The following is a 25,295-nucleotide window of genomic DNA, read 5'->3' on the forward strand; positions in this document are numbered from 1 at the left end:
CCCCAAAGCTGATCAGGTTGATGATGTGCTGGTTCCAGATATTGTGTAACTGCAGCCACAGTGCAATTTTTGTGCAAAGATAATTTTTGTCAGTCCATGTTATGGGCACTTTGGCTATCTTATTGGTGTGATCATACTGTGTGCTTATACTACCTTAGACTTCTTTTTTATCAGTAGATCTCAAAGTGCTTTATAAAAGAAATGGTGATGTTTTCCTTGTATTATCACATACCTCAGCTTGTTGAGCGTGTTAGCAATAGAATTAATAATAGAATTCAGTCTTCTGAGTTCTGGTCTAGTGCTCTGTCCATTAGACAATTCAGGCATTTCAGGGTTTTTCAGCTTGAGATTAGGAGCTGTGAAAGCACTGGGTTGCTCAGCCCTGTAAGCTGTTTATAAAGTCTGGTTTTCTATGTCACTGAAAGGAGAAAAACATGCTGCTTGTTCATATGTACAACAGGGTATATTATTTGGGCCTGAAAGTTGTTGCAAGGCTTGGATATTTTATTGGTATTATGTTTGAGTACTTTTAAAAAAATACACTGGAGTATGGCTGTGGTTTTCAGGTATTCTGTAAATTTTTCTGACTGGTTTGTTTCATATGATGTATTTAACTTAGCCAGACTGCATGTATGTTGTTCAAACTGAGGAGAGGAGGCTTTACATAGAAGATCTAATTGCAACTTAGGGTGCACATGCAAAATCAGTGATGGTTGTTACTTGAGGGTAGCAGTCTTACTGTAATTCCTATTTTATTATATGAAATTCATTTATTTTTTTAAAAGATTAAATATTTCTGTCTCTTGCTATATATTTACATTCAAAACCAAATCATAGTAACTGTGAAATAAAAGTAGCATAATTAAGCGTAGCACTTCTCAGCTGCTCTGCGTACAACACAGCTTGTCAGCAGCTTGAGCTCTAGGGTTGTAGGGTTGCTTTCCTTAATGTGCGAGAGAGGCAGCTGAGGAGACGAAAGGAGTTCTTCAGAAAAGTTCTTTCTCATAATGCTGTTGTATCTCAGGGAGACAAAAAGGAGAAATGTTTGGTCGTGCACAAAGTGGACTTGAGCAGCCTGGAGGTCTCCAGGCGAGAGTTTCTTGCAAAGCTGTTGGCTGTGGAAAGCTAGATGGGAGAGATCATCCAGTTCCTCCTGCCCTTGCCCTCGCAGAGAGGGAACAGATATATTCTGGTGCAGAGCTGCTCTGCCCATTCCTGCTGTGAGCCGGAGCTTCAGAGAGACGGCTCCGTGCCGTGTCGGGGCTGGGTTTCTGAGGGTTAGGAAGCTGGAGTTCCCCTGCTTGGCTTAGTTCTTACTCTTTGTTAGGGCACGGTGCGGTCAGAGTTGAGAATATGTTCCTATATAATCGGTGTAGTACACCATACTTCGATCATTTTTTAAAATTTTTTTTTTTTTTTTTTTTTGCAAAATCATGTCTGTCTTTTTTGCTCTTGTTCCCATTGACATGTTTGGCATTGTGGATCACGGTTGTCTGTGAATGTGTATGGTTTAGTCTGTCAGCTTCCCTTGTTACGGATGTCAATTTAATTGCCTTATGATTTATTTTGCTCTTAAATAACCAGCAAGTGAGGAAGGAGAAGGCTGAGCCATAAGAGGAAGTTGTGACCAAAATGAGTCTAATCTGGAAATTTGGGAGCAGCATGGTAGGATTTGTCTGAATCGGAAAAGTAAGATGCCAGCAAAAGTAATTTCAGCATATTCTAAAAGGCTTCGTTGACATGATAACAGTTAATGATGTTTCATGGTTGTTCATTTTTTCTCATATTTGAGAATTTAATTCCACATGGAACTCTCTTTTTCTATAGTCAGGTCAACTGATCCTCTCTAATAGAGGTTTAAGTAGTACTTTACCTGGCCTGTACATCAGAGTACTTCCCTGACTTCACACTGAGAATTTCCAGTGTTTTCCTTCAGGATCAGGAGTAGGTTTATTAAAATGTTAACCATAGGGTATAACATAGCAGAGGCTTACAGAGTTCGTGTAGAAAACTTTTTAAAAGCAGGATTTTTGTGTTAGAAAGTGGCATGGGAAGATGATGGGAAGTATAAGCTTGACAGTTAAATTGCACCTTGCTATTTATAACCTTAAACACAATGAGGATTAAGTGGACAAGAATTCTCTTAAAGTCTGTGAATTCTTCGTAGTAGCCAAATGAGTGTAGTATTTCAGTGATGATTAACTACATACGGGTTTACAGAGTTAATACAAAGCAGCTCTGTCGGGCAGTGTATCACTAGTGCTTTTCCTTCTCTCAAGTCAGGGATGTAGGAGCCTATTTCATTTAGCAGCCTCAGTGAAATAAGTACAGTTACTGGAGATGACAATACCAAAGGCTTTTTTCCAACCATTATTGTGTTGGTTTTAAAAATGAACATCTTCTGTAAATACTTTAGTGAAGTTAAGGACATAGATTTTTACTATGGCACTGTTTGTATTACATTCTCCAGTTCTTGGTGCTGTTCTTCCTGTAGTTGTGTCCAGTAGCTAGTTATCTACGGCACTGCTGTTAACAGTCGTAATGATCTTGTTAAAGATTATTTCTTAGGACCTTAATGCTGCTGTACGTAAGCTCTATAAAATATTGTCATTTAGACAAAAGATTATACTCATACCAAAGTCGGTATGTTGTTCGTTAAATATATGTACTTGGTGGGTGCATATATTTAACAATACTGTGAAAATGTTAACTCTGCAATACAGTTATTTTTCTAACAATGCTGTTGTTTTTCAGGTGTTTACTTTTGTAGATACAAGAACTAAATATATGGCTATTTGGTGAAAAAATAGTTTTCAATAAAACTATAGTTGCAAAAAGTGTTCTGTGACTATTTTTAAATATAAGCGTACTAGAAGCTTTGAAAATGTTATTCTCGAGCGACTTAAGCTGAGTGCAGGCAAAAGTAAGCATGAGGGATCTTGAAATCAGAAAGTGTTACGAATATGTTGTTGGAAATACATTCATGTGTTGGAAACGTGGCTATTTGTGTGCGAAAGTAGCGTGCCAGTGGTGCAGGTTGTGCACCTAACTTTCGGAGTTGCCTTTTCAGCTTCTACAGTAGCTCAGCCATAAAGTGAAGGGACAGGTACGGACAGAAAATGAGAGGAGGCCTCTGCTCATTTAGGAAATGACAGGATCAGGTACAATCTGGCAATATAGGAAATAAGGGATTTTGTGGTGTTCTCTTCTCCAAAGCACTTTTGCTTCATAATCTTGGGATCTGGTTGCTGTCAGGATCTCCGTGTCAGTTTTTTCCAGAGTGAGGTGGTTAAACCTGACTTGCCGAGCAGCTTGTCCTGCTAGCTGTGGTCTATACGTGTAGCATGTTTGTGTTGTTGAGTAGTACTGGACGTGGCCTTGGACTGGAGGAAGGAGGGTTACATGTCCCCTCTTGACTTCCCTTGATCAGCTTATAGCTTGCTTACCTTGTCTAGACTCCATAGTAATAGGTTTATAGTGATCCTGGGGAATATAGGTGTTCGTGTGGCCTATCGCTAATAATCGAGCAGTTACAAGATCAAACCAGAAACATATTTATCATAAATAGCTTTGTATCATAAAATCGATACTTGCTGTGGAAGAAGGTGGGTTCCTTGCCTCTGATCGTATAGACAAGGGGGTGTCAAATGCAAAGGAGAAGATAAAGCAAAAAATACTTTTCCTGTAGTAGAGAAAGAGTTTTCATATTCTAATTGTTTTTTTTTTTTAAAAAAAGTATCTTATAAATCAGAAGATAGGTATGGGGTAGGAGAAGGGCTGGGTTGTTAGTTTATCAACAAGAGCTTTCACAAGGCGCTGGGCATCAGGCCACAGCAAAGTGTCTCCTCTGGGAGGTTCCCAGAGCAGTGCAAGTGCATAGTCACGTGAAACCAGCCCTTCAAAATGCTGCCTCATCTCAGTGAGTAATCTTTACTGACGGGTGAATAAAATATTCTTTAGTGCTCACTTCCCCTGTCGTCAGTATTGCAGCCATGGCCCAGGTGAGTAGGCTTTTTTTTTTTTTTTCTTCCCTTCTCCTTGGGCTAGAAAATCCTCTTGACAGCTTTACCAAATGTGCTGAAAAACACGCCACCAAACCACCGAAAAAAAGCACCTGTGGGATGGACCACCACAGTTGCTGAGCAGCCCAAAGCAGCAAGTTAGGAGCACAAGAAAAGAATATAAGAATATTAGATCCAATTCAAACTGCTAATCAAAGGAATTGTTTTTTCCTCAAAGTTACCTGTGTGGAGGATTTGTTTAATTCCAAGTAGTCAAAACAAATGCTAAGACGAAACTCGAATCATGGCAGCTTTTAAGATCTTGAACCATGCTTTTAGTCTGCATTGGGACAACAAAAAACTTCTTAGAATACTATTTCTAAGATGAGCTTGTGTTGAACTGATTACAAAGAGTGGTGTTATCTTATTTAAAGATGCCTCTTAATAGCGTCATGTAGTTTGCACTTTTACATGAATGACAAATGTAGTTACTTTTCACATTGTTTTTACCTGTATTGGAAATACAAGACAAATTTTAAAATCAGAAGAAAAAAAAAAAAGGCCCACAAATTAGGCTTTAAACGACACAGAGTACATTGGCCTACTGACTTTCTTAAAAAAGGCCATTTTTAAGTAGCTGTTTTCCAGTGTACAGTGTAACTCCCAGGGCATTATCAGTGGTATACTAAAGGCATGCACTGCATATTCAGCTCGTAGGGCACTTGTAGGAGATAACATTTCAATAAGCATCTAAAAATATTGCGAAGTACTCAGTATGTTAGCAGCCATATAGTAGGTCTGGTATTTCCCTTATTCCCTTAGCTCTCCTACATAGACTGTTTTCATTTACCAAGAGCCATTTACATACGCGATAGCGTACTTAAGGTGATTAACTAGAACTTGCTTGCTTTCTTTCCCTCGTTGTTATGTAAACAATATATTGCTTTGAGAAATAACAATAATTAGAAGCAAAGTGGGTGAAAATTAACATACTAATGGAAAGCAATAGAATTATTAGAAGGCGGAGATTTAAAATCATATCCACGTGGACAGTCGCTTCCAAACTTACAGTGGGTGGATGTCCTCGGGGAGTAACAAATACTCTGTTTTCACCTGCTGTATTTTGCACGTTGCACTTTCACTTTGTTTGGAGAAGGAAATACCAACGCTGCTGCTGTGTGCATTCTTCTGGCAAATTAGACCCTTGGGCTGTCGATACTGTACGCATCCCCTGGGTCTGCTTTCAGTGCGCTTCTGAGGAGATGACAAGAAGAACAGAATCGACAGTGTCAGAACGGCTTCAAAGAATTCATCCCTTTTCTAGTTCAGCAAAATACAATTGGGAGGGACAGAAAAAAGGTCCATCAAGGGCTATATACAGTTGTAAGGAGGCTTGCAAGGGTTATGCTGTAATTCACCATTAAGCATCCTTTTGTATTTCTGTATCCGTGTCACAATGGTAATACTAGTGGAGAGTTGGATAATGTAGAGTGTGTTTGTTGTAACTGTCCTCTTTCTTCTGGGTAATCCTTAGTCTCTGCACCTTCACTGAAATACTCCTGGAGTGTGTGATGATGTTCTTGCATCGCCCCATAAATAAAACTAAAGCGCATGGCACTGGCAGGGTGTTACATTTGCGGTCCTCTGTTCACGGCTAGCTACTTCTTCCACAAATAATAGCGTTAGAATTTTAGATCTTGATATTTAGGATGATTTGTTACAATAAATCAGAATCATAGCAGATTGTCAGCCCTCTTTATTTGCCATTTAGCGAGCGTTAGGCAATGTGTTAGACTGTTGCTAAATGTTTGTGTGCTGGCTTGTTCAAAAGCTTCTCTGATGAAGGTACTTGCTGTTCTTAGCTTTAATAACACAAATGCAATAATATAGTGTAAGGATTAAAAAAAAATTGCAGACGGTTAAGAGGTGAGAGTGCGATTTCACAGTGAACTAATTTAATAGTGAAATAGTAAACAAGAAGACTGACCTTTTTGAGATGTTCTGAAAGTAATCTGCGTGTTTTGCTTGCTCTCTTACAGTCAACGAGTTCACAGTCATCAGGAAGAAATTCAAGTGCCCGTACTGCAGTTTTTCAGCCATGCATCAGTGCATCCTGAAGAGACACATGCGATCCCACACGGGAGAAAGACCCTATCCCTGTGAGATCTGCGGGAAGAAGTTCACCCGCCGGGAGCACATGAAGCGGCACACCTTGGTAAGAGTGCTGCTGCTGCGGGCCTCGGGTGGAAACAGCCCATTTGTTCAGGTTAAAGATAACGGGAGCTTCATCTGGTTTCGGTCTGTGTTTTGTTTTCCCCTCTGCGGGTCCTCTGAAGACTTCTCCAGGATCTTTTTTTCCCCGCCTTTCAAAGGCCGCGTGTCTCATTGCCTGTTCCTCCAGAGCTAACCTCCACCGGCTCTCCAGCGCAGCCTTCTCCTTCCCACGCATCCCTGACGGCCAGGGAGAGCCTGAGCATTCAGGACGGGAGGTAGAATAGCTAATGCTGTCTTCAGGATGGAAAAGGAAATGGTTTTTTTAATAGGTTGAATGACTCGCTGCAGAAAGCTTTAAAACAAAAGTCGCTCGGCAAGAAGAATTCAAGGCAAAGCTACTCGGGTCTGGCAGCGCTTAGTTATCAGAAATAATGTTATGCTTTATTAAAGATGGCTGCTCAAAACCGCCAAGGAGGATGGCTGGTGCCATTTTCTGTCTTTTCACAACTTCTTCAGAAACAAAAGTTTAAGCCGAACTTTGCTTTTTTTGCAGGGGAGAATTAATTTGCTATCTTAAAGGGGTTTCTCGAAGCTTGGTGTAGAGGGGATATTGTGGAAGAGCAAATAGTTTCTACATAATTATTTCCGTAATGCATGCCAGCAAGCTCTGGTGCCCCTCTAATTAAGCTTGTAGAGAAAATTTGAATTTTTTTTCAAAATACTGGGGATGGCAGCTGTGAGGTTCTAATACAGTGAGATATAAAAAAAAAAAAAAAAATCACTAGAGTGTTGACAGTTTCAGTGACTAAGAATTGATTTGTTGAGGTCATTTAAATAACTTTTTCCATATTTATATTATCTCTATATATATCATATTTTTATTACCTATTAAATTTTGAATGTAAAGAATATCTTACTGGAGGAGGTGTGCTTAGAGGAATTAATGTTTTCCTGGTCATAATTCTCAAAAAGCCACAAAGAACTTTAATTCCCTCATCCTAGTCCTGCAAGCACGTGCGTCCCCTTGCATACCTTCTTGCAAAGGCAATTTAATAGCAGTAATGCAGCTTGGTTCAAGTGTAACAGAATTTGCAATTCCTTTTCTTGCTCTGTAAATTTTGATACTAATGAGAATCAGCATATTTTTACATACCGTGGGGAAGGCAGGAAAAAATATATATACCCTGTACCCTCCAGGACTGAAACTGAGGTGATCTGCAAATTAATTTTAGGTCTTACTGTTTTGCTGCTGGAATCATTCTAGGTGAGTGACTTGATTCTGTTGAGTCTGAAGTTCGAGTTCTGTTACACACCCAGGGAGGCGAGATCAGCTATTTGTGAACACGTACAGGAGAGGACGTATGTCTGTCTGAATCTCTCTCTGACTTCTCTTATGTCAGGAACGAAGCTACTTCTGAAAATACCAGCTGGATTAGAAATTTTTAGTGCCAGTTCCTGAAAAAAGTGCAACCCTGACAATACCGATTTGTTTTCATTTCCAAAGAGCCATAAATAACTCCGAGGTATCTTGGAATGGATGCACTAAAGAAAAAAGGACAGGGCTTGGGGGGGCTTGGGGGTTTTTTTGGTACTGTCGTAAGGCCCCAGAAAAATTCCAGTTTCAGTATTTTTCTGAAGTTTCTTTTGAAATGAAGCTATGAAAAGGTATATTTTCTTAAATGCAAATGACACTGTGATCTTCATTTACAAAAGCGGTAGAGCAGGCTGTCTGAAGTGCTTGTGGCAAGGTTAACTGCTGGATTCATACTCTTTGCTTGTCTTGTCATCTTATTTCCGGCGCGTCTGATGTTTTGGGGCTTAATTGTCAACTCTCAGGTAAATCTGTAAAGATGAATGCTGGCGTGCATCAAATAAAAATGTGTGTTATAAAAATAACATGTTGGAAAAGGAAGTAGATTTAACACACCAAAAACCTTGTTTCTGTCTGTTTCTCAACTGATAACCAAAGACAGAAGAGGCTATTTTAGTTTAACTCGGATAAAAAAGCATATTTTTATAGTCTTTATATAAAATGCAAATTAAATAGAAACGCTTGTTTTCTTTGAATTGGAACATTAAAGTAGAAACAAGATTTTCTTTCAAAAAAATCTTTGCATCTCAAGTGATAACTTCTGTGTGGTGGCAGACCATAAACCGAGGTTTCTCGCCCCGTTGCTGTGTCCAGAAGGAAGCACTACCCCTGTAATACCCTCCAGGTTTTCAGCTTAAAAAAACTTAACCAAAAGTTTCTTGGTTCTAGTTTGAAGTGACTCGTCTCCTCGTGATTCTATTTATACTGAACTTTCTTACCTGGTCTGTCTCAGCATCGCAAATGACTGCAAACCGCTTAAAACTGGCAGGATAAATTTAGATGGGAAAGAGCAGCTTTGTTTGCGTACGGAGCTTCTACTTCCTTGCGGTAGCTTCTTTAAAAAGTTGGGTTTGGTGGGGGTTTTTTTAAATTATTTTTTCAAATCCGTAGCGAACTTGGTTATTATTGCAGGCATTACACCGCCTCTGCAGCTTGCTCTGTCCCTGCTGCTGTTGCAAAAGCGTGTTCCTTTTCCTGGGAAGAGCTGCTGCCCGCTCAGCTGGAAGCCAGTTGTCCGCTCGCAGCAGATGCCGGCGTTTCGGTGCGGCACAGCTTGCCAAACGGCGGTGCTGCTTGCACCGGGCAGGCGGTTAGCCCCGGCCCCTCGCACCGGGGTGATCAAGGGGCTTACGTGACGAGTTGCTATGGTGTTCAAAACCCCACCATCTACTACCGCTTCCTTTCGTGCGTGTGTGTCCATTCGGATGAGTGCCCAGCCATCTGCTCGGGGGACTGCCTGCTCCCCGAGATGTCCCTTCGTTATTTCCTTGGGGTGTTGTTGGGGTTCTGGTGTTCGGGAGGCAGATCCAAGCAGCGAGCTCGGTCCTGCTGCAAGCACGCAGATTTCAAGATTTGTTGCTAGTTTTGCAGCAGGGAACACCTTGTCGCGCCAGCTGGTTGCCTCCATCGTTTTATTTCTAAGAACTTTCCCTTTTTTTAATTATTTTTTTTTTCAGAAATTTAGGGTGTTGTCAGCACAATGTTTTCCCCTCTCTGCCTTGGAATATTGGTATTTAGTCAGAGCGTGGTCTTTCTAATGGCATTTTCAGATACTGAGGGCCAAACGGCATTTCTGTGTTTAATACTTACTAGTCCGGCTATAAGGAAAATGGATTAATTTCTGCCCAGCTCCATCCAGTAATATGGTTCATTTGAATATGCTGACTAAACCGTCAGCATTGGAAGGGAGGGAGAGAGGCGATCAGGTTTTTTAACAGATATTTCAATTACGCATCATTTTAGTACCTGGTTTATAATTTCTTTTTTGTATGGCTCTTTTAGCCCTTATTCTGCACCCTCGACAACCTTCTGTAATCCTATTCATCTTTTGATGCCTGAAAATCATTCTTCTAACAGTTACAAATGACTGATGCCTATAGATCCTGTTGGAGGACTCTGACCAGCCCTGTCCAATTGCTTTTAAAAAAAGCTTACACGTAGTTTAAAAAAAAAAGAAAGAAATACAATGTCTTTGCTTGATGCAGTTGAAGAACACACCGCAAGGACTAGCTCAGAGCAAGGGAAACCTGAAGCCAGCGCGGATCAGAAGAGCTCACAGGCTTTGAACACGGTCGGGACCACTGCAGTACAAAGCCTGTGCGAGTGTCCTGCGGTAGTGGGGGCTGAGGGGGTAAGATGGGTCAATTTGTCCTCTTCCCAAATACCTTGAGCTCGGCTGGGTATTCCGGATCAGCCGTGAGCGCAGGGTTATGGACAATCCGGTTGCGAGAGCAGGTGATCCCGTGCTGGGGCAGGAGCGGGGAACTGGCCTCACCGGGCAACTGATTGAAAATAAAAAGAAGGACTTTTCAATGTAAGGCATGTTTAAAACCTTTCCTACAGGCTGTTGTGAGCGTGAAAAGAATAAATGAGCTAAAACCGGGATTAGGCACTGACAATACATGCCCAGAGGCTCTGGTAGCTGATGGTCTGCACGAAACGGGCTTGCTCAGGATGACCCCAAATCACTAGCCACTGAACAGTGTAGTACATGGTGGAGCCTTCTCTGCTTGTACACCGCTTCCCAAAGTGTCTCCTGCTGATCAGTGCCAGCGACAGGGCACTGGCCAAGGCGAGCTCCTGGCCTGTCCTGCCGTGGTCTTAATATATAAAACAATAAAAAAAAAAAATTAAAAAAAAAAAAAAAAAGAAAAAATATATATGTATAACATATACTGGTCAGCCCTGAAGTGGGGCAGTTGGACTAGATGGTTGTTGTAGGTCCATTACAACTGAACTATTTTATATATAAATAAAACTAATATATATATGTATTTTATATATCTTTTTGTATATATATGTAAATGAAAGTACCTGATGAGGCTCCTTGTGGCAGAATTCAGGCGTTCTCACTGCACCGGTTGGCCGTTTCCTTTGGGAGAGGAGTAGGTGAACGTTTTGAGCAAGCTCCTTGCCTTCCACACATGGCAAAAGTAGCCAGCAACAGATTTTGCCTTTGATTAGGTGGTTTTGTGCTTCTCAAAGTATGTAATTTTGCTCATGGTATAGTGAAGTTTGAATCTCGAAGTGATTTCTGGTATCCTGCAGAGCATTTTCCCACTTACCGCTTATTCTGTAAGTGTGATAGCTCTGTGTGCCTGTTATTCTCAGACATAAAATGCAGCATGGTTTACAGAACAGAAACATTTGTGACAAACCATTTTTCAGCCACCAAAGTAGTCAGAAATAAGGTTAGAAGTGCATTAGGCTGCATTTTTTTAGAGATACAGGATGCATTAACGGAGCTCCGACTCTTTGGTTCTTGGCAGTAGTGGGATCAGGAGAGAAACGGCTAAATTAACATGATCTGATCATGGGTTGCTCTGCTCTGGTCTGCGAAGAACCAGTGCTTGGGGCTGGTGGGATTTTTTTCCTTTTTAAAATTTTCCTCGTGGTGGTGCTGGTATAATGCAACTATTACACCCCAGAAAAACAGAAAGGGGAGGACAAAAAACGGAGTGATAAAAGCTCCTCTCAGAACTACTAGTTTGATGATGAAAAGGCGGTCTCAAAAGGCTTTTGCATTGCACGACACCATTACAGGGTTGAATTAATCGTGGTGGGTTTGAGTTCACGATGAAAGCCGGTGACGACCTCAGGTTGCAGTCGTGGGCTGCGGTGGTTTTGCCTTTGCAGAAGGACAGGGGAGCCCGTCCTTCCCTGCGGCTCTCGATCCGTCTCCCTCGGCATTAACTTTTCTGATCGTTCTCCTTTTCCAGGTCCACAGCAAAGATAAAAAATACGTCTGCAAAGTGTGCAACCGAGTGTTCATGTCTGCGGCCAGCGTGGGGATTAAGCACGGCTCTCGCCGCCACGGAGTTTGTGCCGATTGCTCTGGGCGAGGCATAGCTGGTCACCTGGACCACAACGGAGGAGAAGGGTCTCCAGACGAGTGCTACCCCGGGGAAGGCCAGTACATGGAAGACCCAGATGACATCAAAGTGGAAGGAGACGAGGAGATGGGAGATGACGATGACATCAAGTGGAAGGATGACGTGGGAATGTCACAAGATGACGTGATTTTGGATGATGACAAAGATGTCGACTCTCCGCAGGAGCAGGACAACTCTGGGGAGAACGACAAGGATTTTACCTGGATTTCTTAGGGATTTCTTTTTTTTTTTTTGGTTTTTGTTTCGCTCTGTCGTTTGTAGGGGGAGGGAGGGTGGGGGAGGAAGGAGTATGTTGGAAAAACTAAGTAGCCTTGTTGTCGTCCATGTGTGCAAAATAACTCTTGTGTTTTCTAAACAAGTCCTTCTCTGTTCCACTCAGATACTGTCTTAGCAATGTCGCTTCCAGCGACACGACTGACTTCGCCTTCCCCCTTCTCCCTTCATGAACAACCCCGACCGCGGCCGCCCCTCCGGCCGAGCCAGCCAGGTTGCATGCACGTGAGGTAGAGTTTCTGCAGGTGTGAGCGCTGCGCGATGGGGAGGCTGGGTGAAGCATGTGTCCTCGTGCCCTTCCCACCCTGAACCGAACACCGGGGAGATTTTTGTGTCTGAAGCGGGTGTTTGGTTTTTTTTTTTTTTGGTGGTGGTTGTTTGTTTCTTTTTTAACACCTTGTCAGTGTGCTAAAATCCCAGCAGCAGTGGAATTACAAGCTAACGTTGTGAAAGCAAATCGATGTGTGTGTTGGAGGGCTTCCCTTGATGATACAGGCCTTTTGCAAAGTTATTTAAAGAGAGTTTTTATTATTTTTTACGGAGCCAAATAGATCAACAGGCAAGTCGGATTACAGCCTTACGAATTCTTTTCTTAGCTTCTTAGCTTCCAAAAGAATCACCATCAGAGAAAGATTATGACCTACTGGCATCTTACCCACGTCCCGTCTTCCAGCCTTGGTTATCCATGGTCCCTGAAATGCGTGCTGGTGCTTCCAGAAGCACCCTTTGCTCTGAAGGACACAGGTAATTCTCTACCTGTCATTCTTCTCTGCAAATATCTTCACTCTTCTCCCTTTGCTCAGCTGCCTTTTTCATAGATATATGCAAAACGTAGCAAAAATGAGGCATTTAGCAAAGTGCAGGATGAACTGGGAAATGCAAGAAGCCAAGGTGAGGAGATCCCACCTGGGTGGAAATCTTGCTGGTCCCATCCTGTAGACTTTGGTGGGGCCAGGGTTTCACCTGGGTACGTTGTTCTTCCTTGCCAATCTCAAAATTTTCCTTCGTCACTGGTAGGCATAACACCTTCTTAATTCATGACAAAAACCTTCAGCTTTAGCTGCGCTGGTTCCATGTAAATTTTCAAATAAACCTTTTCTTTTTTAAAATAAGAACCAGGTTTCTCTCCCAGCATCTCCTGACAGACTCTGTGGGGCTGCTCTAGGTAGTTGGATTCTCCTTGTTCATATTGGCCACTGTTGCCTTCTTCCAGCTCCACCTAAATGACAACAGCAACAAAGTGCGTTGGAAGTGTCTTGTTCTTGAAGCAGCAGCTTGTTTTACCCTTGACCTCTTTGCTTCTGGTGCTTTTTTAAATAATAATTAAAAAAAAAAAAGCTGAAGACCTCACTTTCCTTGCCACGGAGCAATGTTATACAATGTCTGTGACGATGGTATCTTGAACCTTGCCACAAAGACAACCCGTTACCAGAAAGCCAAATGACTAAAGGTGCTATTTTCCTCCCGTGGTGGGACAGGCGATCCCTGCGGGGTGGAGAGCGTTCTTGCAGGCCTGGTGGTCCTTAACAAAAAGCGTGGTTCCACCCAGCAAAGGAAATAAAAAGTATATTGTACAATAAACCCCTGTAAAGCAAATAATCTTGAAGGATTTAAGCCACTCGGTGCCAGGATTTGGTGGAGCGCAGTGGGAGCCTCGATCCTGGCACCTGCAGTAGCCGGTTCTTTATTCATTCCCCAATTTATGTCGCAATTTATGGGTTTATGGCGTTCAATTCCTTTCTCCGCTCCTCAGTTCCTTGCAAAAGTTGGCCGCCTTCTCTCTGCGTGCATCATCCCGGTTCACGCTGACGATCGCCTTCGCTGGGAGCCTCCAGCAGCTCCCAGACTCCTGGTCTGTCGGTTTTAGTGCACGTCAGTGATTGGGAAACATGGGTCTTTTCCTAAAACCCTCTGGTTTGGCTTGGTGAGGCCACGTAAGCACCGTCTCTGCTGCTGATGGTCCTTAGGGTTGAAGGAGTTAAGTGGGACTTGTTGCTTTTAGCCAGTGAGAATAGATAACCCTCTTTAAATACTTAAAGAATAGAGCGGTAGGGTCATGCAGAAGCATTTCAGTTCAACTGTAAAAATCTGATTTTGCATCTTAGCTTCTTGTAAAGCCCTCCTGCTGTATTTAAGAAGACGTAAACAAACCCAGTATTTTGCAATTGGACCTCTGTATACTTTTTTTCCAGCAGTCGTAGCGGTTGGGGGGGGGTGTCCCAGAGCGAGGTCACTGTTTTGTTACCCTGACTTTTGCCTCTCGGAGTGCGGGCTCTGTATTTATTGTCATTTATCCTGTAAATATGGAGGGAGGGTAAGGGGTGTCTGAGGTCCTGAACTTGCAGCCTCACCTGTTACATGTAGACAAATACATACAGTACTTAAAAGATATCTGTAGCTTTGCTTTTTATATGTAAAAATCTTATTTAAAACAGTTTTAAAACCCAAACCGTTCAAAACCCCTCGGTTTCTGTGACATTCCGTCTCACCCATCTCCTCCGATGCTGGTGTGTGCATCCGCTGTCGTACCTTCCGAGGAGGAGCAGGAGGTGTTGCTCCAAGTCCTCCTCTTCCTCGCTCCTCCCTGCCCTCACCTTTGGGTGACTCGATTTTTGTAATCGGAGTTATGGGGTGCTTAGCTTTACTTTGCAATTCCTTTGGAAATATTTTATATTTCTTTTTCCTTTTCTTTCCCTTTTTTTTTTTTTTTTTTTTAAAGGGTGGGCAGTAAGCCAGGTGGCTTTCAGAAGTGTTTCCTAGTAGTGCCACTTTGAAGCTCTTTGAGCCGAGGATGCAGAAAATAAATTAAAAAAAAAAAAAAAGGAGAGAAAACGAGAAAATCCACGTAAAAGCTAACTTTTACAATGTTACCATTATAACCTAGCACATGCTTCTATATTACTAACATACACTATATATACCAAATAAAATCATTCTAACACCTGATGTACATTTTAAGTGCTTTGTTTTGATGGAGCTGTGCACATTTGGAAATGCAGGAATTAGTCTTTAAACTTCCATGCTCCGGCGGGCGCTTCGTGAGGCTTGGGTTCGAAAAAGGAATTTGGGCTTTTTTTAATGGCGAAACTTTATAAAACTTCATCAGTCGCTCCGCGCAACCGGACCCCTCGGGCTCCTGTCTGGGTGCGTCTTGGATCTACTGCCTATGCAAACTTCTTCTGCTCTTTGAGCTTGAAACAAAACCCCAGTAATTCTGCCTGTTCTATCCAGCGCTAGCTCGAGTAACCTCTAGCATCTCGTCTTTGTATTTCCCTTCAGGGCTTTGTATACCTCACTGAGGTTCCCTTTTTTTAATTTTTTCTAAATATATATATATATATGTGTGTGTGTGTGTATATATATACAGATTTAGTTTCAAAAAAATAACTCCCTTATAGGTAAAAAATTGATACACTTGGTCTCAATAACTTGCGGCTAATTTTTTTAAGTATTCACGCATACTTGTAGATGTCCCTCCCTGAATTTCTTTATTATCCTCCTTATTTTTTTTTAAATATTAAAGTGTGCCAGGAGTACAAAGAGCATTTCAAGCCGTGCGTTGCGACCATCTCGCGCAGAACAGGGTGCAAACACCATCGTCCTGCCCTTACCCTCCCGAAAAAGTCCCCGAGGAATACACCGAATCACGCACGAGGTGGGCCTTGGTCTGGTGTTGCATTTGGAGAATGTCTTGAACAGTGAAGACAAATGAGGTTCTTGCATGGCCTTCTGTCAATTCATTTTCAAAAATTTTGTCTAAAACTTAAAAATCACCCAGTTTTGTATATTTTAAGGTCACCCTCAAGCCTCGCAGCTACAGAGTGACTTTGTGGGGAGGCGAGAGGGGGATGTGTCTAACGAAGGTTTGCGAAGTGACTGTCCTTTTCCTTTTTTTTTTTTTTTTTAATCAAAAATCAGTGGTTTGGACTACAAAAGGAATATTTTTCATACGAAAGGAAACCTGCTCTAGTGTTAGGTCCCGTTTTATTTCTTCTCTCGACTCATGCCTTTAAATACTCCGCTTTTCCAAAGCGAAAGCCGCGTTGCTTTGGGGTTTGGTGCGTGTGTTTTGGGATCGATGACTTGGATGGAGGCTCGGTTCGTGCCCCCGACAGAGTCCCGATTCCCACTGGGGCTGAGCCCCCCGAGCACCCCCCGCCTCGACGCTTCCCATTTTGCACATCGCCCTTTAGGAAAGAAACTCCATGAAAATAATGCAAAAACTGGAATTTTTTGCAATATTATGAAAAATAATCTTATTTTAGCTCATTCTGTGACATGTGCAACTCCTAAGAAAGCCATACTTAATGGTTCTTTTTATTTTTTAGATTCTATATTGTGTTTTGAATTTCTGCCTTTTTTTTTTTAGTTCCGCATAGTAAGAGTGCTGTGTGTATGCTTTCATATATATTTATTTTTCAACGTGCTTTAAACCTGTCTACAAAAATAAAGCTAAACAAAAAAAAAAAAAAAAAAAAGGACAGCGTTTGAAGATTGTTGATTATTTTTTTTGCTGGGAATATTCTATATTATACTGACTTTATATTAATTATTATAAACCTGTGTTTGTATTGAAGATGTGTTTAATATTTTGGGGAGGTTGAGGAGATTTTAGTAACCAGAAGTCAGTGGGAGAACATGGCTGTGTTGTACTGATTTTCTGTAAATGTAGTTCAGGTAAATATGACCTTATTTTCTAGTTGATCTCCCGGTTTCTCGTCTGCCTGGGCATGCCGGAGGCGTGCCTCTTGATTATAATTACTTTGTGATGGGATTTAGCTTAGACATACTTGCAAAAATCAATCAGTTTCAATAAATTGGGAAATTGCTGCTAACATTTTGTCTTGGGTTTCGGTTTTGTTTTTTTTTTGTTTTGTTTTAAAATGTATTATTTTTTTTCTCCTCGTTGGACACGGGGCGATGACGGTGCCGTCCGGGGGCCACGGGCACCACCCAGCTGCAGCCCTGCGATGCTGCAGGGCCGTGCACCCCCCCACGCTCCTGGGTGCTGAGATGGGGCTGCTGGGGGGTCCCAGCTCCCCAAAATTCCCCTTCACCCCCACAGGGAGCCCGGCTCGCCCCTACGCTGGGGGCGATGCTGCCTTTGCCTTTTCCTTTCCCATGCCCAGCCCAAACAGGCACCTGCGGCTCGTTCCCCCCCCCCGCGCCCTCCAGTGTGTAAGTGTTGGTGGCGATTTCCTTATTTTTAGGGCTTTATTTGAAATTAAAGTAACCCCTTTTGCACAACCCCCAGGAGGATGCACGGGGGGATGCCGTCCCCAGGGGAAGGGGGACGCAAGGTGGAGGGGGACGACAGCACCAGGTCTGGAGCTGCCCACCCTGCAGCGCAGAGCCCGTCTTAAAAGTAAGTAAAGAACAATAATTAAAAAAAAAAAAAAAAAAATCCAAATATTTATTTTTTTTCTTTTTTCTTCTGGATCTGACACATCAAATCCCCGTCGGCGCCGCGTCGGGGACAAGGAGGGGGGCCCAGCACCGCCCCAGCCCATGGGGCCGAAGCGGTCTGACCCCCTGCGATGGGGGGGGGGGACACCTTGCAAAGTCGGGGGGGGGGGGGGTTCCTGATGCGAAGGGAACCCTCCTGCAAGGTGGGGGGACCTGCCCTGGGTGCGAGGCCGGGCAGGGTGGCAGTGCCACGCACCCATCCCTGTCCCCATCCCTGTCCCCATCCCACCCATCCTGGCGTGGGGAGGGGTACAGGGAGAGGAGAGGGGCGGCGTGGCCCGGCCAAAACCCAGTCCTGAGCTACTGTCCAGACAGGTGAGTGATGGGGAGGAGAGGGAAGGAAGGGGTTGGGGTTGGGGAAGGGTTTTGAAGGGAATAAAGCCCCTTAAAAACCCCCCAGGGCCGGAGGCATCACGCTGCTGCAGTGCCGCGGCCTGTGTGCTCTCAGGCCCTGGGAGAGAGTATTTAAAAAATACGAATTTTCATATATTTTATTTAAAAAATAAAAACACACAAAGGAAAAAAAAAAAAAAAAAAGAAAAAAAAAAGAAAAAAAAAAAAAAGAAACCTCTTTGTGCAGTTTGGCTTAGTGCAAATGGGCGCGTTCCTGCAGGCACTTCCCGGAGCATCGCCCCGGCGGGAGCAGCTGCTCCCCCAATAAGAAAAATAGAGAGAAACGACGATACAAAGACTAAAAACCCCCTGGAGGGGGGGTAAGGGGGGGGGGCAGGCGCCCACCTCTGCCCTGGGCACTGGGGGTGCCCCCCGGGAGCAGGCGGGGGGCAGGAACGGACACCCCCCCCCCTTTTCCAAGCCCCCACCGGCCGCAGGCACAGCTTATTTGAGCGATGGGTAGCCCCCAGCCCCAGGAAGGGGGGGGGGGGGGGGGAATGTCCCCAACCTGGCATGGGGAGGTGGGGGGACCAGGAGCAGCCAGCCCCCCCACCCGCCAGCCCCCACCGCGGTGCCGGCAAGGGCCGGGGAGGAGGGGGGGGGATAGATTTAGCTTATTTTCAAAGGGGGAAAAAAAGGAAGGGAGGGGGGGGGTTTAGGACAAGCTCCGTGGCTGCGGGGTTGGGGAGGGGGGGGCTGTGTGCATAAAGCTTTCGGGGGGGGCCGTTCCCTGAGTCCGGGGGGGCCCCGGGGCGGCGGCGGAGGAGGAGGGGGGGCGCGAAGGCACCTCGAGTGCAAAATGTGCAAGAAGGAGGGAGGACCGCGGCACCGGCGGCACCGGCGTCAGTCGAGGAAGCGTTGGCAAGCCTTCTTCCAGCGGCACGCCGTGCACCACATCTCCCGGTTCTCCATGCCGTACACCTTGCGGCACTTCTTGGCCTCCCCCCGCGGCCTCCTGCGGGCAGAGGGGACACGTCACGGGGTGGGGGGGGGGGGGACACACGGACACGAGGGGACGGGGTAGGGGCGCGGATGGTGCTGGCTCACCTGGGGATGGCAGGCGGCTTGGGTGGCGGTGGGGTGGGCACGGTGGGGGGCACCGGTGGCCGCGGGGGGGCCGGGCAGCCCTGGGGAGAGAGAGGAGACGGCCCCGCGTCAGAGCTCGGCTGCAACGCCGGCGCCGAGCGGCTGGGGAGGCCGGAGGGTGACGGTGACGGGGAGGGCAGCAGCAGCCCCTCCATCCCCATCCATACCCCCCCCCAACCCCTCACCTGGTACGCGTGGTCGGTGTGGACGTGGCAGAGACCTGGGGGGGCCGGGGGGCTGCGGGGGGAGGCCAACGCCAGGTCGGGGCTCGGCAACGCCGGCGGCACCGGACCCTGCGCCTCGGGGCCGGGGAAGGCGGGCGGCACCGAGGAGGTGGGGGAGACGGGCGTCAGGCTGGAGAGCCCGTCCGTCAGCGAGTCCACGTCCACGTCCAGCTCCGTGTAGTAGAAGTCCTCCTCGCCGTCGCTCTGCTCGGGGTCGGCTTTCCGGCTGCGGGGAGAGCAGGGTCCGGTTGGGGCGGCTCTCTCTCCCCTCCACGGCAGGACCCCACCGGGGGCACCGGGTGGGGGGGAGGTCTGGGGGTGTCCGGGGGGACCCCGGGCGCTTACCCAAGGTGCACAGTTCGGATGTGCTTCTGCATCCCTGAGGAGCTGCTGAGGACTTTGCCGCAGCTCTTCCACAAGCACTTGAACATCACCTTGGTGGAGTTCTGCAGGAGGGAGACATCAGGCTGGCAGCCCCGGCCCTGTCCCCAGCGTCATCCCCATCCCTATGTCCATCACCGTCATCCCCATCCCCATCCTTGTCTCCCCCCCCACCTTCATCCCCGTTGTCATGCCCAACCTCATCCCCATCTTCAACCTCATCCCCACCCCTATCATCATCCCCATCCTCAACCTCACCCCCACCGTCATCCCCATCCCTAACCTCATCCTCCTCTTCATCCCCATCCTCAACCTCACCCCCACCGTCATCCCCATCTCTAACCTCATCCTCCTCTTCATCCTCAACCTCACCCCCACCGTCATCCCCATCCCTAACCTCATCCTCCTCTTCATCCCCATCCTCAACCTCACCCCCACCATCATCCCCATCCCTAACCTCATCCTCCTCTTCATCCCCATCCTCAACCTCACCCCCACCGTCATCCCCATCCCTAACCTCATCCTCCTCTTCATCCCCATCCTCAACCTCACCCCCACCATCATCCCCATCCCTAACCTCATCCTCCTCTTCATCCCCATCCTCAACCTCACCCCCACCGTCATCCCCATCCCTAACCTCATCCTCCTCTTCATCCCCATTCTCGCTAGCCCCCGCCATCTCCAACCTCGTCCCCATCACCACCTCCAACTTCATCCCACCTTCCTCTTCCGCGGCATGGGCTCTCCGAAGACGAAGTGGGTGCCGTCGGGCTCGTCGGGGCCCTCGTCCGGCAGCGGGGCGGGCAGGAAAGTGCTGGGGACGTGGCTGGAGAGCGGGGGCGATGGGGTGGAGGGGGTGGAGCGGTCGCTGGGGGGGTCCCAGCTCCAGTCCCCGCTGGTGTTGCTGCTGCTGCTGCAGCTGGAGGACATGGCGGGTGCCTCCTTCCAGACCTCACCGCCGGGCTCTGGCGAGGAAGAGGAAGGTCAGGTCCTGCCGTGGGACACGTGTCCAGGGATGGGGAAGGGTGGGGGGGACAGTGGGCACGCTCTTACCTGGGGCGGGGGTGGCAGGCGGGTGACCGAGCACCAGTGGGCTGGTGGAGAGGCTGGTGAGCACCGTGGCCGCCATCACCTCGTCGATGCCCGCCTTGCCCGAGAGCTTCCTGCAACCGAGAGCAAAGGGGGGGCCTGCGGTGAGGATGGACGAAGCCCCCCCCCAGACCCTTCATCCCTCTCCATCATCCACCGAGGTGCTGGGACCCCCCCACCCACGGCGGTCGGGTCTGCACCCACCCCAGGGGTGGCTTGGCGAGGGGACAACACACATGGGTGGCACGAGGTGACCGCACCGTGCTGGGGGGCATCACCACAGGCAAAGGCACCCGTGGGTGCCCCCTGCCCTGCAGCACCCTGAGATACCAGGCCAACCCAGGCATCATCCCAGCAGCCAGACTGGAAACTCCGCTGGGCAGCGGTGCAGGCAGCGGTGCAGGCAGCAGTGCAGGCAGCTAGCCAAAACGCCGCTGTTTACCACTCCGGGGAGGGGGGGAACCCTACACGTCCGCGGGCAGCGCCGCGCCGGAGGGTACCGGCACCTGCATCCTGCCGCGAGTGCCGAGAAACACGGGGTTTGCTCAGCTGGGACCAAACAACTTCCTGAAGTGGAAAAAAAAAACAACAACCCAAAACAAAACCAAAAAAACTATTAAAAAATTAAATTTAAAAAAAAAAAAAAAAGCGAGAGGTCAAGAGCAACAGAAGCCATTTTGCAAACCTCTCGTGCCGTGGGGATGGATAAATACGGCGCTGGAGAGTGGCAATGCTCTCCGAGCCCTCGAGCGGTTGCGGCGCTCAGCGCCGGCGAGGCAAGCCTCGCCGGCGCTGAGCGCCGCAACCGCTCGAGGGCTTGTCTATGGCACCTTGCTTCAACACCCGCCGGGGCCACGGCCGGGCAGAGCCCTCGGTGCCGCCGTACACGAGACAGCCGGTCACAGCCAGAGACCCCGGCGCTGCGGCCGAGCGGCCAAAGTCCTCCTCTTGCAGCCAAGCGGGAAAGAAAAAAAAAAAAAAAAAAAAAAAAAAAAAAAAAGAAGAAAAAAAAAAATATCCCAGCTTCCCGCGGTGAAGCCGGTGTCGGCAGGAGGTTTTGGCAGGGTGGTGGCCGTCACCGTTACTCACCCCGCCGCCGTCGTGGTCCTACCTGTGCCGGGGTACGGGGATGTACGCCGAATGCAGCGCCAGGCATCGCTCCAGCCCGGCGTCCAGCACCCGCAGCATCGCTTCCCGGCTGGCCGGCTCCCGGCGCGGCAGCGGCTCCCCCAGATGTGGCAGCCAGCCCTCGGCTCCCGCCGGCAGCCCCCGGCCGCAACAGGGGAGAGGAGCCTGCGGGAGAGACGGCGGGTCGATCGTCAGCAAGGGATTCCCCGGAGCACCGGATCCCGCTGGGATCTCCCCGACTTCGGCGGGGAAGGCTCGGCGGCCCAGGGGAGCCGACGCGGCGCTTCCAGGTGGGGCTGCGGCAGGACCCTGCCAGCCACTCGGTGGGTCCCTCTGGGGTAGATCCCAGGTGGATCCCACCAGGTCGGGGCTGGGATCCAGTAGGGATCCCCTCCTGGTGCCCCGCAGAGGCGACAGCAGCCAGCATCCTCCTGCGAGGTTGCTCCCAGCGCTGTCACCCGCTGGCTAAGCCTCGGCAGCCGGTGATCCCTCCCCGGGTGGATCCCCAGGGCCACGGTGGGGATCCGCCTGGGATCTCCGCAGAGCCAGGAGAGAAGACCTGACACCCTCCTGCAGGGCGGCTCCAAGGTGGCAGCACCCGCGTGCCACGTGCCTGCACCAAGCGGATCCCTCTCTGAGCAGATCACCCGGGATCCAGCGGGGATCCCCACAGAGCTCTGCGGAGCAGGGAGCAGGCTTGGCCCTGCCAGCCCATTCGGAGAGAGCAGCACCCACAGACTGAGCACCGGCATCAAGTGGATCCCGCTCCAGGCGGATCCCAGGTGATCTCCCTGGGGCCGGGGCCCCGCGGGGATCCCCCGAGAAGCGGGGAGCAGCCCTTCCCGCGGGGCTGACCCAGGTCAGCGGCATTCAGCGGCCAAGTTCGGTCACCAGGTGGATCCCTCTACGAGCCATGCCTGGGCGGATCACCCCGGGCTCAGATCCAGCTGGGATCTCCCCGGAGCCTGGCAAAGGAAGGAGCCGACTCGGTGCGCGCCTCAGGGCTGCTTCAAGCCAGCCGTGTCCATTGGCCGACTGTCAGCACCAAGCGGATCCCTCCGGGGCAGATTCCTGGGAGATCCCAAAGGGTGGGGATCCAGCTGGGATCCCCCTGGAGCGCCGCAGAGCGGGGAGCGGACGGGGTCGGCTCCAAGAGATCGCTGTCCTCTGGCTGTGCGGCAGCGCCGAGCAGATCCCTCTCCAGGCAGATCCCAAGCAGATCCCACTGGAGTCGGGCTGGGATTCCACAGGGATCCCCCTGAGCTCTGCAGAAGCAGACCGGGTTGCTCCGGGACAGCAGTGCCGCCTGCCCACGCACCGGCACAAGGCAGATCCCTTTCCAGGCAGATCCCGAGCAGATCCTCGGGATCAGAGCCGGGATCCAACAGGAATTCTCCCTCCCCCCCCCAGCTCTGCTGTGCAGGGACCAAGGCAGGGCTGTCCTCCCACAGCAGCACCCATGGGTGGGCTGAATGGATCCCTCTCCGGCTATCTCCTGAGTGGATTCCCCAAGGCTGGAATCTAACAGGGATCACGCTCCAGGGAGCCAAGCGGGCCGCTCCACGGGAGGAATATCCACCAGCACCAAGACGGAGCAAACCCCTCGCTACTGACAGACCCCCCCCCCCCCCTTATGGAACTGGGACCAAGGATCCCCCCCCAGGATCCAGCAGGATTCCCCCCCCCCCTTAGCCAAAAAACCCCCCCAAGCCAGGCTTGCAGCTGGGGGGGTGGGAATCCAGCCAGGAGTCGGTCGCGGAGGGGGGGGGAATAGATCCCCCCCGCGGTTGGGAATCCCCCTCCCCTGGGATTTACCGGGATCCGGGCGCTGATCCTTCAGGGGGAGAAGAACCAGCTCACGACAAAACCCACCGGGGGGGGGGGGGAGGCGGCGGGGCGCGGGGGGGGGGGGGGGTACCCCCCCCCCCCGCGCCCCGCCGCCCCCCCCCCCCCCCCCCCAAAGTTTGTCCCCGAGCGGCGCCATTTTAGCGGCGGGGAAAGTTTCGGGCGGGCCGCTGTCAGCTGTCACCGCCCCCCCCCCCCCTCCCCCGGTTCTCCCCCCCCCCCCCCTCCCCACACTCCACCCCCAAACCCTCCTCCCTCCCCCCCCCCCCCCGTTCTCTTTTTCTCCCGGTTCACCCCCCCCGGTACCTTCGGGGCGTCGCCGCCACCGGGTTCGGGAGGAGGAGGCGGCGGAGGATCGCGGCGGCGACGGCGGGCGGCTGCTAATAAAACCGTAGGGGGGCGAGGGGGGTCCATGAGGGAAACGGTAACGGCGGCGGCGGCGGCGGCGGCGGCGGCGGCGGCCGCGGCCGGGCCCGGCGGGGGAGCGCGCTCCGCCGCGCGCGCGGCCCGGTATCGGCGCCGGCCAGGCCACACCCCCTTCCCCCCTCCCTCCCCCCTCTTCCATCCACTTTCTCCTCCCCTCCCACCTCCTCCACTCTCAATCGCTATTGGTCAGTTTACGCGGGTTGGAAGACGAGCGCCGCTCTCTTCCCTTTCGCTATTGGTCCGTTCCGGCTGTCGCTTAAAGAACAGCGACACGCCCCGCCCCGCCCCTCCCCGACGGCGACACGCCCCTCCCCTGCCCCACCCCTCCCAAGCCCCGCCGCGACACGCCCCCGCCGGCAGCGGCCATCTTCGCGCGCCCCGCCCTCCCGCCGCCCCGCGCGCTGCCCGGGACCCCCCCCCCCCCCAAAAAAAAAATCCCCCCTCCCCCCCCCCAAACCGGCATTTTGTGTTCCCCCCCCCCCGTTAATTTTGGGACTCTCACGGGCGGTAAAGTCACCCCCCACCCCTCCCTCAAAGTCAGAGGGTGGTCCCCGAAAGTTGCAGCGTGTCCCCCAAAAGTTCTGATTTTATTATTATTAGGAGGAATTTGGGTTCTCCCCCCAAAGCGCGGGGGTCCCGCCAGCTCGGAGGACCCCACACACACCCCCCCCCACCCCACCCCCCCCCCCGAACTCCGGCTCCTTCCAACAGGGTCGAAACTTGGAGCCTTGGAACTTGTGGGGTTCCCCCAAAAAGTTATGACCCACCCACCTCCCCCCCAAATTATAGGGGTTCCGGTAAGTTCTAGGGGTTCTCCAAAAGTTGCAGGGCTCCCCCCAAAATTACACTCCCCAAAACCTACAGGGGTCCCCGCCCCCAAATTCCTCCCGAAGTTTTAGACCCACTGGAAGTTATAGGGCTCCCCCAAAAGTTACAGTGTCTTGCTGCTGGGGGGGGGGGGGCTGGATTTTTGGGGTGCGAGGGCAATTCCCAGCGGGAAAGGGGTCCCCAACACGGCATGGGTTGGGTCAGTCCTGCTCGCCCCGAGGAAACGCTGCCAAAAGCCACCCAGAACGGCAGAGGGCTGGGTGTGGGGTGCGTGGGGTACGTGGGGTGCATAGGGTGCTGTAGGGTGCATGGGATACTGGGGTGCATGAGGTACTGGGGTGCTGTGGGGTACATGGGGTACTGGGGTGCTATGGGGTGCATGGGGTACTGGGGTGCTGTGGGGTGCATGGGGTACATGGGGTACATGGGGTACTGGGGTGCTATGGGGTACTGGGGT

At 49.7% G+C, this 25,295-nt stretch overlaps 2 protein-coding genes and 1 long non-coding RNA gene across 7 annotated transcripts in view; 2 read left to right on the forward strand and 1 right to left on the reverse strand.

Annotated features, from left to right (window-relative positions):
- Positions 1-11,947, forward strand: part of ZBTB46 (zinc finger and BTB domain containing 46) — a 56,024-nt gene extending 44,077 nt beyond the window's left edge. For all 5 annotated transcript variants that reach the window (XM_049817134.1, XM_049817136.1, XM_049817133.1 and 2 more), the window contains 2 exons: positions 6,041-6,216; positions 11,526-11,947. In XM_049817134.1, the coding sequence (XP_049673091.1) occupies positions 6,041-6,216; positions 11,526-11,912 (563 nt within the window). In that variant the 3' untranslated portion in view covers positions 11,913-11,947. The remainder of the gene's footprint in view (positions 1-6,040; positions 6,217-11,525) is intronic.
- A 4-nt stretch (positions 11,948-11,951) lies between these two features.
- On the forward strand, positions 11,952-16,807 carry LOC126045724 (uncharacterized). Its single transcript, XR_007508130.1, has 2 exons — positions 11,952-12,716; positions 15,496-16,807. It is a non-coding gene; the product is annotated as an uncharacterized LOC126045724 (long non-coding RNA).
- Positions 16,808-18,515: 1,708 nt separating this feature from the next.
- On the reverse strand, positions 18,516-24,033 carry SLC2A4RG (SLC2A4 regulator). Its single transcript, XM_049817139.1, has 8 exons — positions 23,891-24,033; positions 21,723-21,904; positions 20,576-20,685; positions 20,243-20,487; positions 19,487-19,587; positions 19,103-19,367; positions 18,879-18,958; positions 18,516-18,786 (listed from the first exon to the last, which is right to left on the reverse strand). Exons 1-8 carry the CDS (start codon positions 23,996-23,998, stop codon positions 18,675-18,677), a joined length of 1,203 nt encoding a protein of 400 aa, XP_049673096.1. The 5' UTR covers positions 23,999-24,033; the 3' UTR covers positions 18,516-18,674.
- Positions 24,034-25,295: the final 1,262 nt, after the last annotated feature.

Source organism: Accipiter gentilis, chromosome 14, assembly GCF_929443795.1.
Source record: "Accipiter gentilis chromosome 14, bAccGen1.1, whole genome shotgun sequence".
NCBI lineage: Eukaryota > Metazoa > Chordata > Aves > Accipitriformes > Accipitridae > Astur > Astur gentilis.

Excerpts from the sequence above, each read along its gene's own strand:
- SLC2A4RG (XM_049817139.1), bottom strand. The coding sequence starts at position 23,998 with ATGGACCCCCCTCGCCCCCCTACGGTTTTATTAGCAGCCGCCCGCCGT. Across the intron at positions 19,368-19,486 it reads ATCCGAACTGTGCACCTTGG|CCGGAAAGCCGACCCCGAGC; the intron begins GTAAGCGCCCGG and ends CTCTCCCCGCAG. Across the intron at positions 18,959-19,102 it reads ACACCGACCACGCGTACCAG|GGCTGCCCGGCCCCCCCGCG; the intron begins GTGAGGGGTTGG and ends CTCTCTCCCCAG.